We start from the raw sequence: 19,459 nt of genomic DNA on the forward strand, positions 1-19,459 counted from the left end.
TCAGTTCTGGGACCCTCTTTCTTTGCTCTGTGTGCCTATCTCCCCAGTCTTCTTCCTGAGCCCTTTCCTTCTGTGTCTCCTTCTGGCAGGTAAGGGCTCCCCAAGGCTCAGTTCTGGGACCCTTATTGTTTTCCCTCAATAACTTCACCCAAGATGATCTCAGCCTTGTCAATGAGTGCATTTGCCATCTCAAAGGTAGCAATTAAATTAAAGCCAGATTTAACTATCTAATCCAGATTTCTCCTCTAAGCTCCAGAAACACATAGCTGGCTGTCGAATGGTAGCTCCACATGGCTGTCAGATAACCCAAACTTAGTATGCTCTTCCTTCTAGTGTTCATATCTCAGCAAAAGGCAACCAAAGAGGTGCCAGCCCCTTAACTGGTCTCCCTGGAGTCACTGTTAGTTCCCTCTAGACCATTCTACATGCCTCAGTGGATGAGCCAGTGTCATTTTCAGAAACTCAAATTTGCTTAATATCCTTCAGTGGTTTCCCACATCCCTTAGAGGGAAGTATGACCTACAAAGCTCTGGCCTCTACCTATTTCTCCAGCCTCATCTCCTGCTACTCTTCCCCTTCCCTCCCTTTCTGGGATCTAGCCAGACTGGCCTTCTTTCAGTCTCCTGACCAGCTCTCTACTCTATGATCTCTAGTGCCTCAGGGCTGATTTATTCAGCAAATATTCACTGAGTATATATTATATAATAGACATTGTTCTAGTAATAGGAATTCGTCTGTGGACAAAACAGAAAAATATGATCTCAGGATTCTAAGGAAGATAGTAAGCAAAATAAAAAATAATACAGCATGCTAAAAGGTAGCAGGTGATAAGGAGAGAAATTAGGCAGAGAAAGGGTAATGCCAGAAGGAGGTTCAGCTGGAAATTCTAAATAATATGGTCATGGGTGTAAATTGGTGCAGTCATTATGTAAAACAGTATGGAGCATCCGCAAAAAATTAAAAATAGAACTATGACATGACCCAGCAATCCTTATTCCTGGTATACACCCAAACAAGGGGAAATCAGCATCTTGTAGAGATATCTGCACTCCTATGTTCACTGTAATATTATTCACAATAGTTAAGATTTGGAAACAACCAGTGTCCATCAATAGATTAATCAATAAAGAAAATGTGGTGTATTTTCTTTATTGTGGTGTGAAATAGTCAGTCTTAAAAAAAATAAGGACATCCTGACATTTGTGACAACATGGATGAACCTAGAGAACATTATATTATGTGAAATAAGCCAGACACAGAAAAATACTGCACAATTTCACTTATATATGGAATCAAAAAAGCTAGATTCAGGCAGAGCAAAAAATTCCAAAAGCCAGATACATAGAAACAAAGAGAACAGTGGTTACCAGGGGTGACAAGGATGGGGATATGGGGAAATGTAAGTCAAAAGGTACAAAGTTGCAATAATATTATGTACTGGACATTTCCTAAGAGAGTAGATTTCAGATACTCTTATACACACACACACACACACACATGTACATGCAGGTAACTATGTGAGGAGATGGGTATGTTAAGTTTTTTGACTGTAGTAATCATTTCACTTATGTGTATCAAAACACAATGTTTTACACCTTAAATATATACCATAAAGAGACAGAAAGGAAGAAACTCAGTCATGGAAGGCCTCAGTGAGAGGAAAACACCCAAAGGCTTGAAGCAGGCAATGGAGTAAGACATGTGGCTACGTGGAGAGGAAGCCCTTCAGGAAGAGGAAATGGCAAAGACAAAAGGTCTGGGGTAAGAGTGTGCACAATACACTAGAGGAACGGCCAGTTGGCCAGGGTGGCTGGAGCACAGTGAGGGAGATAAGATCAGAGAGGTAACTTGGGACCAGATCCCATAAAGCCTTACCTGTACTGTCAGGACTTTAGGGTTTATTTAAACTGTGGAGTGTTTTGAAAAAGTGAGTGGGGTTTGCTGTGTTAAGAAGAGACTACAGGGTGGCTGCAGGGGACTTTGTTAAGAGGCTATTTCAATAATTTAGACAAGTGATGATAATGGTTCTGACCAGGGCTTTTGTCAGGTGATCAGTGAAAATAATTGGATTTTTAATATATTTTAAAGGGGAGGCCTAAAATCCTTGATGACAGTGCCAGAATAAGAGAAGTCTCAAGGATACTGTTAACATTTGGGTGTAAGTACCTAGAACAGAGAGGCTAAGTTTTTCTGTACACAGCCAGATAGTAAATATTTTAGACTTTGTGGGCCACATGGAGTACATGCACAGATACATGCTGGTAGGTCTGATGCACAGATATAAGCATGATGATAGACGCTTGCATAAGTTCTCTTCTGATTTCCTCTGTTTCCTCACTCCAACAGGACAGAAAGGTCACCCGTTGAAGGTGACAACAGGGGAGAAGTATCAAGTTTGTGGGAAGAAATGAAATAGGCAAGAGGAAGAAAAGGCCTACGATAAAATACAACAGCCCTTCAGGCTAAAAACTCTCAATAAACTAGGTATTGGTGAAACATATCTCAAAATAATAAGAGCTACTTATGACAAATCCATAGCCAATATGATACTGAATGGGCAAAAGCTGGAAGCATTCCCTTTGAAAACCAGCACAAGACAAGGATGCCACCTCTCACCACTCCTATTCAACAGAGTATTGGAAGTTCTGGCCAGGGCAATCAGGCAAGGCAAAGAAATAAAGGGTATTCAAATAGGAAGAGGGGAAATCCAACTGTCTCTGCTTGCAGATGACATGACTGTATATTTAGAAAACCTCACAATCTCAGCACAAAATCTCCTTAAGCTGATAAGCAACTTCTGCAAAGTCTCAGGATACAAAATCAGTGTGCAAAAGTCACAAGCATTCCTAGACACAAATAATAGACAAACAGAGAGCCAAATCATCAGTGAACTCCCATTCACAACTGCTACAAAGAGAATAAAATACCTAGGAATCCAGCTTACAAGGATGTGAAGGACCTCTTTAAGGGGAACTACAAACCACTGCTCAAGGAACACCAACAAATGCAAAAATATTCCATGCTCATGGATAGGAAGAATCAATATTGTGAAAATGGCCATAGTGCCCAGAGTAATTTATAGATTCAATACTATTCCCATCAAGCTACAACTGATTTTCTTCACAGAATTAGAAAAAACTACTTTAAATTTCATATGGAACCATAAAAGATCCCGTATAGTCAAGAAAATCCTACGCAAAAAGAACAAAGCTGGAGGCATCACGCTACCTGACTTGAAACTGTACTACAAGGCTACAGTAACCGAAACAGCATAGTACTGGTACCAAAACAGATATATAGACCAATGGAACAGAACAAAGGCCTCAGAAATAACACCACATATCTACAACCATCTGATCTTTGACAAACTTGACAAAAACAAGCAATGGATTATTTGTTTAATAAATAGTGTTGGGAAAACTGGCTAGCCATATGCAGAAAACTGAAACTGGACCACTTCCTTACACCTTATACAAAAATTAAGTTAAGATGGATTAAACACTTAAACCTAAGACCTAAAACCATAAAACCCCTAGAAGAAAACCTAGGCAATACCATTCAGGACATAGGCATGGGCAACGACTTCACGACTAAAACACCAAAAGCAATGACAACAAAAGTCAAAATTGACAAGTGGGATCTAATTAAACTAAAGACCTTCTGCACAGCAAAATAAACTATCATGAGAGCGAACAAGCAACCTGTAGAATGGGAGAAAATGTTTGCAATCTATCCATCTGAAAAAGGGCTAATATCCAGAATCTACAAGGAACTTAAAGAAATTTACAAGAAAAAAACAACCCCATCAAAAAGTGGGCAAAGGATATGAACAGACACTTCTCAAAAGAAAACATTTATGTGGCCAACAAACATATGAGAAAAAGCTCATCATCACTGGTCATTAGAGAAATGCAAATCAAAACTACAATGAGATACCATTTCACACCAGTTAGAATGGTGATCATTAAAAAGTTAGGAAATAACAGATGCTGGAGAGGATGTGGAGAAATAGGAATGCTTTTACACTGATGGTGGGAGTGTAAATTAGTTCAACCATTGTGGAAGACAGTGTGGTGATTCCCAAGGACCTAGAACCAGAAATACCATTTGACCCAGCAATCCCATTATGGGGTATATACTCAAAGGATTATAAATCTTTCTACTAGAAAGACACATGCACATGTATGTTTATTGCAGCACTAATCACAATAGCAAAGACTTGGAAGCAACCCAAATGCCCATCAATGATAGACTGGATAAAGAAACTGTGGCACATATACACCATGGAATACCATGCAGCCATAAAAACGGATGAGTTCATACCCTTTGCAGGGACATGGATGAAGCTGGAACCCATCATTCTCAGCAAACTAACACAGGAAAGGAAAACTAAACACCGCATCTTCTCTCTCATAAGTGGGAGTTGAACAATGAGAACACACGGACACAGGGAGGGAGACATCACACACTGAGGCCTGTTAGGAGGTGGGATGTTAGGGGAGGGGTAGCATTAGGAGAAATACCTAATGTAGATGACAGGTTGAGGGGTGCAGCAAACCACCATGGCACATGTATACCTATGTAAGAAACCTGAATGTTCTGCGCATATATCCCAGAACTTAACGTATAATAATTTTTTTTAAAAAAAAAGCATACAAAAATAGGTGAGAGGAATGAGATAATGTATAAATGAGGGAACCATTGTATTACACTTTTCTTGGAAGCCCTAAGGACCAATGTGAGATGAGTGATAATGAATTCTACAGCTTTCTGACCTTGGCATTCCTAGACATACTACCAGAACACCCTTTCCTTTTTTCTCTCCTCCTTAGGTTTCAACTGAATCACCACTTTCTCTAGAAAGCTTTCCCTCTTTCTCTTACCTCCAAGGATAGTTAGGTCCCTTGTCATCTTTTCCTGTTACACTTTGTGCTTTTCTCTCACAGTGCTTAGCACTGTCTGAAATTTTATTTAAATGTGTGACTGACTGATTGAAGTCCACTTTACCCACTGCAGGTTCCATGGTCCATCTCACCATTGCCTACCCAGTGCTAGTGAAGCTCCTGACACATACATATGTCAAAGAATGGTGAATGAGTGACATTTTGATTTTTCACCCTTCCAACAGAGTCCATCTGCCCATTCCCTGCTTTCTGTTGAAGGTACCCCAGTGGTAGATTTGAGAGGGTTGGGCTGTTGGAAGAACTTGGAGCCCTCATAACCCTGTTTCAACAGCTTTGAGATAACTATGAGCTGTATCACACGCTCATTTTCCTGACTCAGGGAAACAGATTTTTCGTGTTGATACTGATATTACCAGAATCCATCATAGTGCCAGGCACATGAGAAAACATTCAATATTGGTTACAGGAATAAATAATGAACATGAGATTCTTTTATTATTTATAAGGTTAAAATATATGACAGGCCTCCCCAAAATAGTCACAATATGAGACACAATTCTTTTGTATTAAGTCCAATTTCCTTGTATCAGTCTTGATTTTGTATGTGTGTTGTAATTCTATTGCATCCATATGGAGCCATATAGGGGATCCAAGGTTAGGCCTGGGGGAAAGTCACCCTGGGAATACTGGGGCATCTGCAAGTAATAATCTCCCTGATGTAAGGCAAGGACCCCCAACTCCGAAGCCTCAGTATCCTCAACAACATTCTTCCTCTGCCACCTCCCACATTTATGCCACACAGGGCCTGAGGACAGCATTGGTGTCCTCCTTGATCCTTTTAGCCAGTTTCAAGTCATTGTTCCTCTCTCCCTTTAAAAAATCCAGAACCTACCTGGAGAAACTCTTCTTACACATGTGTACCAAGAGATATATATAAGAATTTTCTTTATAATAGAGAGAAAGCCAAAGGGAGTGGTTAGATACATCGTGGAATTTTCCTACAATGAATACCTTAATGAAGTGAGCAACAAACTACAGCTACATGAATCAATACAAAGTAATCAATAAATGATTCACTGAGTTAAAAAAAAGAGTAGCAGAGAGAATTCATGCAGTATGAAGCTTACATAGAGTAGTTCCCTTCTCATCCATGGGTTTGCTTTCCTCAGTTTCAGTTACCAAGGCCTACCATAGTCCAAAAACATTAAACAAAAAAATTCCAGAAATAAACAATTCCTAAGTTTTAAATCATGCACCATTTTTACTAGCATGATAGAATCTTGTGCCTTTCTGCTCCATCCTGCCTGGAACACAAATTGTCCCTTTGTTCAGCACCTCCACATTGTATATGCTACCTACCTGTTAATCACTTAGTAGCTGTCTTGGTTAGCAGACTGAAAAAACATTGCACATATAGTGTTTGCTATTATGTGTGGTTTCAGGCATCCACTGGGGCTCTTGGAACATATACTCCAATGATAAGGGGGGACTACTGTCTAGAGTTCAAAAACTTGCAAAACTATGTAGAAGTACACACGAGGTATAAACATAAACCAAACCAATGAATAATAAATACAAATATCAGGTTAATGGTGACCCTAGTGGGGAAGAGAGAGGGAGTATGATTGGATAGGGGCATTGAGGGTATTGAAGGAGTACTGTAATGTTCTGTTTCTTGAGTTTCTTAAGGTGGGTGGTGGATCTGCTATATGATATATATATAGTCTTCTGAGTATCTGAAATATTGCACAATTTTTAAAAATTTAAATGAATTAAAATTCCCCAGCATATCCCATCAGATTATTTTCCCATTGTTCTTTCTTACTGCAGCCAACTACCATTTTTCTGGTCACCTTCCTTCCTTCATTTGGCTAACTATGGTGCTTCCTGGCATTGTTACTGCCATGAATCTTTGGGACTTAAACATCCACTCAGATGAACTACCGACTACCCAAGACTCCCAGTTCCTTGACTCCCTCACCTCCAAACAGCTTGTTCACTACCCTGCTACAGCTACCTACTCTTCATAGTCCCATTATGCACCAGCGCCAAAAATCTCATTTCCAACACCTCGCTCTCTACCACCTTATGTCTTTCTAGCTCCTCTCTTCTTTTCCTCCTACTCCTTAATTGTTCAACCACACCAGGACCTCCTGACCACATTAGCAGAATGCACGGGAAAGGAAGCGTGTGCACTCTCGTGGTGCGAATGGACATACATAGTTACATGCTCACAAACATGCTTGAAGACAATTTGGCAGTTTCTTAAAAACTTAAACATATATCTGTCATATGATCCAGTCACTCCATTTTTAGGTATTTACGTAAGAAAACAGAAAGCACATGTTTATATAAAGCTCATACATACAAGTTCATAGAAGTTTTACTTATCATAGCCCCAAACTGGACACAACTAAAATGTTCATCAGTTGATCACTGATAAACAAATTGTAGTACATCAATACCAGGAAGTACAACTCAGCAATAACAGGAACAAATACTGATACATCCAACACAAATGAGTCAAAATAATCATGCTGAGTGAAATGAGCCAGAGAGAATTAACACTGTATGATATCATTTATAAAAAACTCTAGAAAATGCAAACTCATCTATAGTGGCAGAAAACAGATCTGTGATTATCTGCAGAAAGGGAAAGGATGATGTGAGGGAGGATCTACAAAGGCGCACGAGGAATCTTTTTGGAAATGGCTATGTTCCCTATCTTGTCACAATCTTGACTGTGGTGATACAGGTGTATATATAGGTAAGAATTTATCAAATTGTGTAGTTTAAATAAGTACGGTTTTATGTCGATAATATGACAACTTAAAAGCAGTTCCACACCGCCTGATCTGTGGCTAGCTGTAACCCTCTAGTATATTTACTCTTTTCCACTGTCTGAGATGGCCCTGTTTCTTTGCTCCTCTCTTCTCAAACCTCAACATTCTTCACTTTCAGCAGATGTAGGGCTTTTCATTTCACAGGGAGAATAGCTTCAATCAGATATCCACTTTGTCATCCTTACCCTCCCAGTCTACCAATTCTCCTTTCACCTGCTTCCATTGATTCTCTGCCTGCCTCTTCAGTGGATGAACTCTGTGCTTCCAGCTATAGCCAGCCCTTCCCTCATGCCCTGGATCTACTCCCCTGCCCTACTCAAGGACCTGGCTCTGCAAGTTTTCCCTCTATCCCCTGCATCATCAAATTTCCCCTCAATTGGATTATTCCCACCAGCATATAAGTATCCCAAAATAAAGCAAATAAAACCTGCTGTTTATTTGACTCCTCATCTGTTTCCAGTTATTGCCCCTTTGCTCTGGCATCCTCTATAGAAACTCCACAAGCACTGTTTATCTCTGCTGTCTCTACTTTCTCACCTCTCTCTTAAGCTCATCCCAATCAGGCTTGTATCCCCTTTGGTCCACCAAACCTGCTCTTGGCGGAGTCCACCAATGACCTCGGTATTGCAATCCAGTAGCCAATTCTGTCTTTTATTTAAAAGCCACATATAGTCTTCTCTTGATGTTAATGTCAGATTCTGTCTTGGGCATTTTAACTCAGCAATGTTTTCTCTACACTTTGAACAGCTCCTAGAAAGGTGACCCTACTAGACTCTAAACTGCCTGAGAGCACAGATTACTTTCAATCCTCTGCTCTGGTGTAGTGCTATCACTTCAACGCCTTGACCAGAGCAAAACACATGAGAAGAACTGAATAAATATGAATGAATGAATGAATGAATGAATGAATGAATATACAGCACAACACAGTCTCAGGTCTGAGGTGAATATGGGCTGATACATGGTTGAGTATCATTATTCACAATTGTTATGCTCTATACAGTCTCCACAAACAATGAATTAGTGGATATTGAGCCACAGCTACTAGAAGAAACATAGGGTTAGGTTCCTATCAGCCTCTGTTCACAACATTTATGTCAACCAATTAACATATAACCTTGTTTTATGTCCGTTTCTGTGTAAAGACCCCTTATTTAATATATATTGTTGATTCATTTATATCAAACTCATGGTTATCATAAGGCACATTACAACCTTCTGATGCTTAGAAATACTAGAAAGTACTTCGGCATTATACTTGGGAGCCATTCTAAATGGAGAAATCATCAACAAAAGGCACAAAAATGCAAAAAACATGGCACTAAATAGACAGTGCACAGGACGTTTGTTTGTAGCCTGAGAGCCGCAACAAGAAGGCAGAGTATCACCAGGTTTGACCTCAGCTGGGGATGTGTGTATTAAGTGACTCAAATGTTTTGGCACTCTGCTGTGCATGTCCATGAATGACTATGAAAGCACCATATTGTTTTGGGGGTTACAAATAAGTTTTAGCGAGTAGGAGAATTCACAAATAACGAATCAACAAATAACGAGGATTGACTATATTTTCCTACCTTTCCGGGGCATGTGCAGTGCAGGCCAAAGGCTTCTCTCCTGGGTCAACCCATGGCTGTGTGGGCTGCACTGTGCAAGGGATCAGGTAGATGGTGTACTCTCCCGAGTAGTCCTTCCTAGAAACATGCAGAGCAGACTGTGATCGCAGGGAACAACGGATAGGTTGCTGGCTTACCCAGAAAGACACGGCCTTCACTAAACAGTTTTCAGGTGGTATTTGTGTCCAGCATCTAAGAACCTTACAAGTCTGCAAACACCATTTTTGGGAACTCATCTCCGATTATCCTAATCTTCAGAGTACTATCCAGAGGTGTTAAATAGAGCTACTTTCATGTATTCAGGTCCTTCTCATGAGGAAAGCTAAGAAAGGCACACTACATATGAAAACGTAGAAGGCTCAGGTGATGACAGAATTGGTCATTTCCTCTGGATTTCATGAGACTTGCTTGACAATTTCTGTTTAGTGTTTCTTGTTGATAGATACCCTATTCAATGCATTCCCAAATGGAAAAGCTTTGATTTCTGAAGACATGACAGTGTCAGGTGCTACTGTGACACAGGAGGTAGCAAATGCCTCAGGATTCCAGGACACCACTCCAGAGCATATGGAAGCAGCACCGTGCAGAACACCCCTGCACCCATTTCACTTGCACTCAATTTGGAGGTTCCCCTTTCAAACTCTGTAGCCTCATCCCTTTATAAAGTCGAAGAACAAGATCACTTCTCATTAGAAACCACTCATGGGGACTTGGGGACTTCCCTGTTTATGGGGGGCCCAGGATTCTCCAGTTCATGACTCTGTGAGCAGGAAGCCTTTGGACCTCTCTCCTACTTCATCTCCCACACTTCTCACTGGGTGGCAGCTCCAACCCTGTCAGGTGGCCTGGAAGGCAGCCAAGCATTCAGAAGCTTCAGGAACCTTCTTCAAGGGCCTTGGGAGTCTGTCATCCATTGAATGGAGAGCACAGGGCTGTGAATCTTCATTATAACTGTTTTTTTTTTTTTTTTTTAGACGGAGTCTCGCTCTGTCGCCCAGGCTGGAGTGCAGTGGTGGGATCTCAGCTCACTGCAAGCTCCGCCTCCCGGGTTTACACCATTCTCCTGCCTCAGCCTCCCGAGTAGCTGGGACTACAGGCGCCTGCCACCTCGCCCGGCTAGTTTTTTGTAGTTTTTAGTAGAGACGGGGTTTCACCGTGTTAGCCAGGATGGTCTCCATCTCCTGACCTCGTGATCTGCCCGTCTCGGCCTCCCAAAGTGCTGGGATTACAGGCTTGAGCCACCGCGCCCGGCCTCATTATAACTGTTTGTGAGGGATCTGTGAACAGTTCTCATAAATACTGTGCTTGTTTTGACCATTTTGGGATACTTATCTATTTATTAGTAAAGTGGCAGCAAAGATTTGGTTAAAAACAATAATAAAACTTTTATGTCACATTCTGGCGTCAGTGTAGTGGACTGGCACAGGCTGGAAACTGGGAACCAGTAGAACTTCAGCTTGCCTCTGCCATGGCGGTATGATTTTAACAAACCATGCAGACTTTCAGGGCGTAAGCTCCTTCTACACTGCTTTTTTTCTCTGCTCTTTACTCTCCTATTTTCTTTCTTTCTTTCTTTTTTTTTTTTTTGAGACGGAGTCTTGCTCTGTCGCCCGGGCAGGAGTGCAGTGGCCGGATCTCAGCTCACTGCAAGCTCCGCCTCCCGGGTTTACGCCATTCTCCTGCCTCAGCCTCCTGAGTAGCTGGGACTACAGGCGCCTGCCACCTCGCCCAGCTAGTTTTTTGTATTTTTTAGTAGAGACGGGGTTTCACCACGTTAGCCAGGATGGTCTTGATCTCCTGACCTCGTGATCCGCCCGTCTCGGCCTCCCAAAATGCTGGGATTACTGGCTTGAGCCACCGCGCCCGGCTACTCTCTTATTTTCTAAGCTCCTTCCTAATCTAAAAGTCTGTGTGTCTGCAGTTTTCCATCAAATCTTGGATCAGCAGGAAATGAGACTTTGTATACTGTATTTAAATTACATGGAAACTGACATCTATAATGTGGATAGTAATGCTTCATTAATACAAATATTCAAATAGGCAGAACAATCCATGCCTGGCTAGATCGTGTCTAGCTCTACTCAAACCCTGTAGGGGCTCTCCTTGCACTAGAGAGTAGAAGCCAGAGGCCAAACACTGGTTTACAGGGCCCCACCCCGTGACCCTACCCCTACTCCTTACTTCTTTAGCATTATTGTCTATTAGTCTCTTCCCTGCTCACTTCATGCCAGCCATATGGGCATCCTTGTTCTCCAAGCATGCCCAAATGTTGCCATTTTAGGAACTTTACCAGGAGCCCTGTTCCCCATGTTTCTGCATAGCCAACTCCCTCACCTCCTTCAAGTCTTTGCTCAAATAAGGTCTACTGGGAACATTCTAATTAAAATTATAATGTCTCCCCATTCCCGCTTCCCCTTACCCTGCTCCATACCTTTCATTTTCCCATAGTGCATATCACCTTCTGACATATGTTATACTTTGCTTATTGTATCTACTGCTTTGTGTCTCCTTACTTTAAGTCCTATACTTAGGGATCTTTATTTTGTTTACCAATATATTCAAGGTACCTAGAACCTTCTCTGACACACAGTAAACATTCCATAAATACTTGTTGAACAAACGAATGCAAGACAAATAGCATAGCCTCCCAAGCCTTCGGTCCTACTTTTCCCCATTCCTAAATACTACTTGGGTCCCATTTCCTCACTATCCCTTCAAACATGCCAAACACAGTCTTAGGTACATATCTTTAATCCTGCAGTTCTTTTCATCTCCTTACTAGAATCTAAGCATTTCCCACATCACAACATGGACCATAAGTTGTCTCACCTCTTTCAGGAATCCTTATACAACTCCCCAGCCTCTGGCTCTCTCTTCCCTGAACAGTTACGGTCTTCATATTACCCTGTATCTCGCACAGTGTGCTTAGCATGGAGTGCTTGGTGGGGTTCTTCATTTTGTCATTTATCTATGCATTTTGTCTCTTTACCTCAAAGGTAAGCTCCTAAAAGGTGCTTGCTCAGAACCTACCACATGCTAAAACCTGTGGTTCTGGGGATTTAAGATGAATCATATGTGCCTTCTACTCTGGAGAAGCTCACAATCTAGTGAAAATCTGGGACCAGCAGATAGACCATCATAAGATAATGAGCTGTGTTACAGCAGAAGCTGCAACAGAGTAGGAACCAGGAGGAGGGAGCTGCTAGTACTGTATGGGAAGTCAGGGAAGCTGTCACAAAGGGTCAGTATTTGAGCTGGGCTCGGTCTCAGAGGAGTTAGTTATACAAGGGGAAAAGAGGAAGAAGGGCTAAGGGAATTGCAAAAGCATGGAGGTATGGATGGGTTGGTGGGTTCAGGGATTGGTGAGATATCTAACGTGGCTAAAAGCCTGAGTTTGAGATGAAACTAGAGGGGAGGCTGGGCCTTGGATGCTGCAGGAGGGTAGGCTTCATTCAAGTGGCAATGAAGATGTCAGGAGAGTACTTAAAGGAGGACGATTTCCATGTCTGTAAACTGGGACAAAGTACATGAAGCACAGTCCTTGAAGGTTATTATGTATCAATTTCAAAGGAATCACTATACAATAAAAAATCTGATATAAGATCAAAAATTTTAAGAAAAATTTTTTTTGAAAATGATTCTCAAGACAATTTGAAGTAAGATTTTAATGCTAAATATGGCTCTTACTTTCATTATCAACGAAATGGGGATAATATATTTACGATAGATTCCTGGTTGCCCACTTATCCTTTTTATAGTGGTTTTAATTTTGTTTTTTTCCATTCTTCCCTTTTCTAGATGGGGGATATTTTACTATTTGTTAAATTCCTATTCTACCTCTATACTGGGTGTGCAAGAGGAATAAATCTTGTAAAAGACACATGGACTTAATCAGAGATACTATATTTTGTACAGGTTGTTGTAATTGAAATGAGATTTATTTATTCGATAAAGGTTTTAGTTAGACACATTTCCTGACTTCCCTTCTAGGCAGGTGTGCCATGTGACTAAGTTCCCCTCCATAGGATGTGGTCTCACTCTTGGAATAAGTGTGAGCACTTCTTATTTATATATCAGAAGTTTATCTGAGCAAGATTTATTTCTTTCTTTATTTGCTAGAGTGTCATTTCTTTTAATTAATTCATTAATTTTTTTTTTTTTTTTTTTAAGAGACAGGATCACTTTCTGTTGCCCAGGCTGGAGTGCAGTGGCTATTTGCAGGTGCGATCATGGCTCACCGCAACTTCGCACTCCTGAGCTCAAGCGATCCTCCTGAGTAGCTGGGCTACCAGCTAGCACCACCACTCCCAGTTGAGGTTTATTTCTATCAATTCCCCTTTTAAAATAAAAGTCTAGCCTTCAGATAAAAGCACTATTTCTCAAGCTCCTGAAAGAAATGGAAAACCACTCAGCTCTACCCATGAAGGTCTCCATCACCATATTTACCTGTTATAAGAGCTTGTGGCTCTCCAGAGTTGATATGGAGAATCAAAAGTCTGAGCACTCCATAACAGCTGCAAGTCAAATTCAATTCCTCCTAGGTGGTCTGGAGTCAATATGAAAGATTTCACATCCGGGAGAGTGTGGTGCTCCATCACAAACTGTCCTATTTGAAGGGGAAACACATGCACTTATCGTACTTGTTGTAGAGCTTGAGTTTTATTGTACTTGTGGTAGAGCCCCACAAAAGCCTGAGAACTGAATTAATGTTCTTCTCTCAAACAACTAAAGTTAGCCCATTTTGCCCCTTAGAATATATTCCACACTGGTGGGGATAGCATGGCATCTCAACCCAGCCCATCGTCCTACTTGTGATGGTCATCATAGTCATATGTATTTATTTATAAACAATAGGAATAATCCTTGTGGAAATGGTGTTAATGAGTATATTCACAGTAATAGGGGTCTTTATGTGACAATGAACACTCAATATACATAGCTTTAAATTGTAACCAGCATGTTTCTTGGAGGTAGAAAGGTCTCGTAGTTTATACATAAAAATTTCAGCATCAGATAAAAGTCACATTTAGGGCCATTCAAGTCCTTGGTAGAAGAGGATAATTATAAACATCATTAAAAGGGTAAATGTTATCAGCAAGATACCTCCACTCTTTAAAACTGCACTGAAATAGTGTCGCGAATAAATAAAAGTAGGGGGAATATTTTAGATTAAAAGAAACTAAAGCAATATAACAATCAAAATGTAACATATGAATCATAACTGGAACTTCTTTCTTTTCATGTAAGCAGTTATAAAATAAACAAATATAAAAATAAGTGGAAAAGATGTTTGTGGAACAATAAAGGAAATATGAATAGAGACTGGATATTACTGAATCAATGCAAAATATCTTAGAAGTGATCATGATGTTGTTACTGTATAAGAGAAAGTCCTTGTTCTTAGGAGATGTCAACTGAAGTATTTTGGGTAACTTGACACGAAGTCTGCCACTTAGTTCTGAATGATGTGACAAAAAAAGGTATGTATGCGTGTATGTGCACATGGAGGTATAGCAAAATGTTAATCATTGTCGACTGTTCTTTATTGTTCTATTCTTTCGACTTTCTGTACGCGTGAAATGTTTCTTAATAAAAAGTTGGGGAAAAAATGACATTGATATTACCTCTGAATTTGGCATGGGTCTTGAATTCAATGACAAGACGGCCATCCTCTCGAATGTAGATTCTTATTATCTGAAGCCTTGCAGAGAGCACACTGTCCGTCTGATCACACAACCTAGCTTGACTAGCATGTATAATAGCTTTCATAGTAAAAATGCCCTTATACGGCCTACATCTATGACTTCCTAAAGCCCATGTTGAAGCCCCTATTGCCGGATCAATAGTCCTTGCTGCAGTACTCCTAAAACTAGGCGGCTATGGTATAATACGACTCACCTTAATCCTTGACCCCCTCACAGAATATATAGCCTACCCTTTCCTCATACTATCTCTATGAAGTATAATTATAACAAGCTCAATCTGCCTCCGACAAACAGACCTGAAATCACTTATTGCATACTCCTCCGTAAGCCACATAGCCCTAGTAATTGTAGCTTCTCTTATTCAAACCCCCTGAAGCTTCACTGGCGCAATCATCCTCATAATCGCCCATGGACTCACTTCATCTATACTATTCTGCCTAGCAAATTCAAATTACAAACGAACCCACAGCCGCATTATAATACTTTCTCGAGGACTTCAAACCCTACTTCCATTAATAGCCTTCTGATGATTCATAGCAAACCTCACCAACCTAGCCTTACCCCCTACTATCATTTAATAGGAGAACTACTCGTAGTAGCAACTTCATTTTCTTGATCACATATCACTATTATACTTACAGGACTAAATATACTAATCACTGCCCTCTACTCCCTACACATGTTTATTACAACCCAACGGTTGTAATAAACTGTTTTTTATTGTTCTATTCTTTCAACTTTCTGTACGCATGAAATGTTTCTTAATAAAAAGTTGGGAAAAAAATGACATTGATATTACCTCTGAATTTGGCATGGGTCTTGAATTCAATGACAAGACGGCCATCCTCTCGAATGTAGATTCTTATTATCTGAAGCCTTGCAGAGAGCACACTGTCTGTCTGGATTCCTGGAGAGGAAAGCAGAGAGAAAATGTTAGGGCATGGAAAATTCCTCCCTGACAACAACCATGTATAAGTTATCCCAAGGACACCTCCAGGTAGAGCTGCATATTTATTTGAATGTAACAAGATAACATTTATATGTCTATAGAAACATCTGCCAATTAAAATTGTGTGACAGCTCATTTCACTTGCTTCTTTTTTTTTTTTCTTGTAACGGTTCCACTGTTCTCGAAATAGACTCTTCAAACCTGTAAATTCCACTTAGCCCAGATGCGGGGTTCAGCAAAAAAAAGAATCTTAAAACTTCTTACTCTCAAACTTTATACCAGGGTATGGTTACAGCACATCTGCTTCCTACTATATTTTCTTTTCCTCACCAAGATACCTTTCCGGACTTAACAGAGGTATAAACAAAGTCCTGGTGGCTACATTTAGTACTCAAACCAAAGGAGAATTAAAGGGAAGCTTACAGAAAGCCAGCATGACACAAGAAAGCTGTGGCTTTAGTAAAGGAAACTGCAGTCATGGTCCCCAGTGAGTTCAGAATGACCAAAACCAAAGGGTAACGTAAGGAGGAGAAACATGAAGTTGAACAAGACAAAACAAAAACAAGAGCTCAAGGGATTATCTGACCCAGAGTGGGAAAGCTGCCTGAAGTTATTTTCCCATGAGTAATACAAAGCAAAAAATGATTTGAGCCTAAGCCATTTCATAGAAGAAAGGACTACACTGTCAGCCCTCTGTATCTGATCTGTTCTACATCATGGATTCTGCATCTGTGGATTCACCCAACCTCAAATTGAAAATATTAGAATAAAAATGCATCTGCACTAAACATATACAGATTTGTTTTTCTTGTCATTATTTCCTAAACAATATAGTATATAGTTGTTATATATATATATAGTATACATATATAAAACAATATAGTATATAGTTGTTATACCTAAACAATATAGTGTAACAACTATTTATATAGCATATACATTGTATTAGGTGTTATAAGTAATCTAGAGATGATTTAAAGCATAAGGGAGTATATGTATAGGTTATATGTAAATACTACACCATTTTATATGAGAGATTTGAGCGTCCTCAGATCTTGGTGTCTGGGGGAGGTCCTGGAACCAAACCCTAATAGATATGAATGAGGACTGTACTTTCAATTAGTAGAGATGAAGCTTTCTCAAAAGAAAACTCTTGTTTTTTTTGTTTTTTGTTTTTTTTAGTATGTTTGCCTCAGATAAAGTACATCACCCCTGGAGAGGAAAAGAGGGAGGATGGGAGCAGTAGAATTTAGGGGAAATGGGTTTGGGGAAATAGGTTTGGGGTAGTGTGTGAAGTACAGGACACTAAAAATGAGAAAAAAAAAAAAAAAAACAAGAAAAACAAAAATAACCAAGAACCATTGGAGATAGTGGAGGAGAAAATTGGGGAGTTTTAAGGAGCATCTATGTGGAAGCAGTAGGAGGAGGTGGGTGGGGAAACTGGGTGGGGGTGAGGTGTGGGCTCCCAGCTGAAGGGCTGCCTCCCACTTAGTTCTTGGGGGCTCCTCCCAGAGAGGACAGGAAGGGGATGAGCCTGAGGGAAAGGTCATTTTAAACATTCAGCATCACAGCCTTTGACTTCAGAAGGTTAAAATTCCTTCTTTGGAGGATGCAATTAAAGAGCTGATGCTTTGCCAAATGAATAAAGTGGGCTACTTGACATAAATATTTCAAGTGCTCTTGACACATTTTTCCATTTCCATGCATCTGATTTGAAGATCCTTTTGCTTTGTAAAAAACATGAACCACACCATTTTTCACTAGGAGAAAATGAAGATTATTTGGGTTATACTCCAAAAGAACACACACCCCTCTGAATCCCTCAGGGGCAGTAGAGGACTCATCTGTCACTTGCTATCCTCTACTCTGGGACCTTAGCTATCTAGGCGGAGACCTTCCAGCATCAGGACAGAAGGACATCATTCTTTTCAGGAGCCCCAGATCTTCACTTTCCAGACTTGAGGTGGCCCCACTTTGTCTATGGGATAACAGGATGAGAAAAGCAGCTCCTGTTAAAAGTCACTACTCTTCTTTTAATCTTGCTTGAGTGAAGCCCTAACTAAAGGGATAGTTAAGGCGTCAATGGGCATACCTGTTCTCCAGAGAACAGTGTCATAGAAGAAAGAAAACTCCATCTCGGTGTGGTGCTCCAAGGAGGCCCAGCCCCTGGGGGCTGTCACATAGATGTAGGACACATACAGAGGCACGTGCACCGTCAAGAAGGACTGAGCAGAGTCCCTCACCTGCCGAGGAAGCAGTAAGCACACAGAGTTATTTCTCCTCGGGGATGAAAAGGCATATTATCACCGCATCTTGGTTTCATTTTCATTCACCCATGTAGTCGCACACTTATTCAATAATTATTAAGCAAGTGCCCATGATTGCACTTACTAATTTAAAAAAATAAAGGAAGCAATGGAATAGAAAGTGGCCAGAATGCTTCTTTAGACAGGGTCATGTGCAGAGCCTTCTCTAAGGAGGTGACATTTGAACAAAAATACTTTTGAAGTGGGAGAATGAGCTCTGTTCAGTTGCCAGGACATCTGGCTGAAATTTTAGAATATCACAATTATTCCCAAGGATCAACCCGGTGGATGGGGGATCTACCATTCAGCACAAACTCCCTGTGTTGCCCATTTGCCAGTGACCCGTAGGAGAGCCCAAGTCAACCACCATCAGGAAGATGCCCACTTCCGGACGCCCGGGAGGAACCTGTGCTGAATTCAGGATGTTTTAGTGAGTGCTCTAATCTCCTGCTCCAGGAACAAAGGGCCCGAGCATTGAAACCATATCTAGGAAGCTCACCAATGGACAGCTCAGAGCTGCACGTACTTCAGTAATTTCCTGTCCCATGCAGTGCTCTGGAAAGAGTTTTGAAAAGGCAGCACCTCACACTTCCACTTCCAAGAGAACATTCCTTCTAAGGAGATTTGTTTCCCTGCTTTTAATTTGGCCCGATCATTTTTGTTTTACTACGTGATGAACAAAACTGGATGGAAAGGTAACAGAATGGTAGCAGAAGCTTTTATGGTGAAGATAGCTGTATATGTGTGTGTGAGTGGGGAGTTGGTTTACACATTTTAAAAATATTTTTATGCTTTCTTCCATAAATATATATATATATATATTTATAACAAAAAAACTTAGTTTGAAACAATTTGATTTTATCATTGGCTAATTACTACAATATACTATGGGACTTATATTTTTCTTTTGTTTGAAAATACAGTATAAAGTGTTTCTATGGGTAATTAAGGAAAAATCCAAATGCTTTAATATTTTTCTAAAGTTTCTTTTTTAGTATTCAAAATTGTCAGGGATTTAAAATTTGATGCCAGCTTTCTCAAAAGACTCAACTAACTCCATACTCATTGAAAAATTCCACTTTGACATGTCTTACTTTGTTCGTTTTTCAAGAGATGGGGTCTCTCTCTGTAGCCCAGGC

At 40.4% G+C, this 19,459-nt stretch overlaps 1 protein-coding gene across 2 annotated transcripts in view; it reads right to left on the reverse strand.

Moving 5' to 3' along the window:
* Positions 1–19,459, reverse strand: part of FRAS1 (Fraser extracellular matrix complex subunit 1) — a 452,974-nt gene that overhangs the window by 10,294 nt on the left and 423,221 nt on the right. The window contains exons 67-71 of one of the 2 annotated variants that reach the window (XM_023222483.3): positions 18,107–18,257; positions 15,942–15,972; positions 14,985–15,061; positions 13,807–13,966; positions 9,322–9,438 (exon numbers count right to left, since the gene is read on the reverse strand). In XM_023222483.3, the coding sequence (XP_023078251.2) occupies positions 9,322–9,438; positions 13,807–13,966; positions 14,985–15,061; positions 15,942–15,972; positions 18,107–18,257 (536 nt within the window). Of the gene's footprint in view, positions 1–9,321; positions 9,439–13,806; positions 13,967–14,984; positions 15,062–15,864; positions 15,973–18,106; positions 18,258–19,459 lie in introns of both variants that reach the window. The other variant, XM_023222482.2, reaches the window with a different exon arrangement.

The sequence above is a fragment of the Piliocolobus tephrosceles genome, chromosome 3, assembly GCF_002776525.5.
Source record: "Piliocolobus tephrosceles isolate RC106 chromosome 3, ASM277652v3, whole genome shotgun sequence".
NCBI classification, from domain to species: domain Eukaryota; kingdom Metazoa; phylum Chordata; class Mammalia; order Primates; family Cercopithecidae; genus Piliocolobus; species Piliocolobus tephrosceles.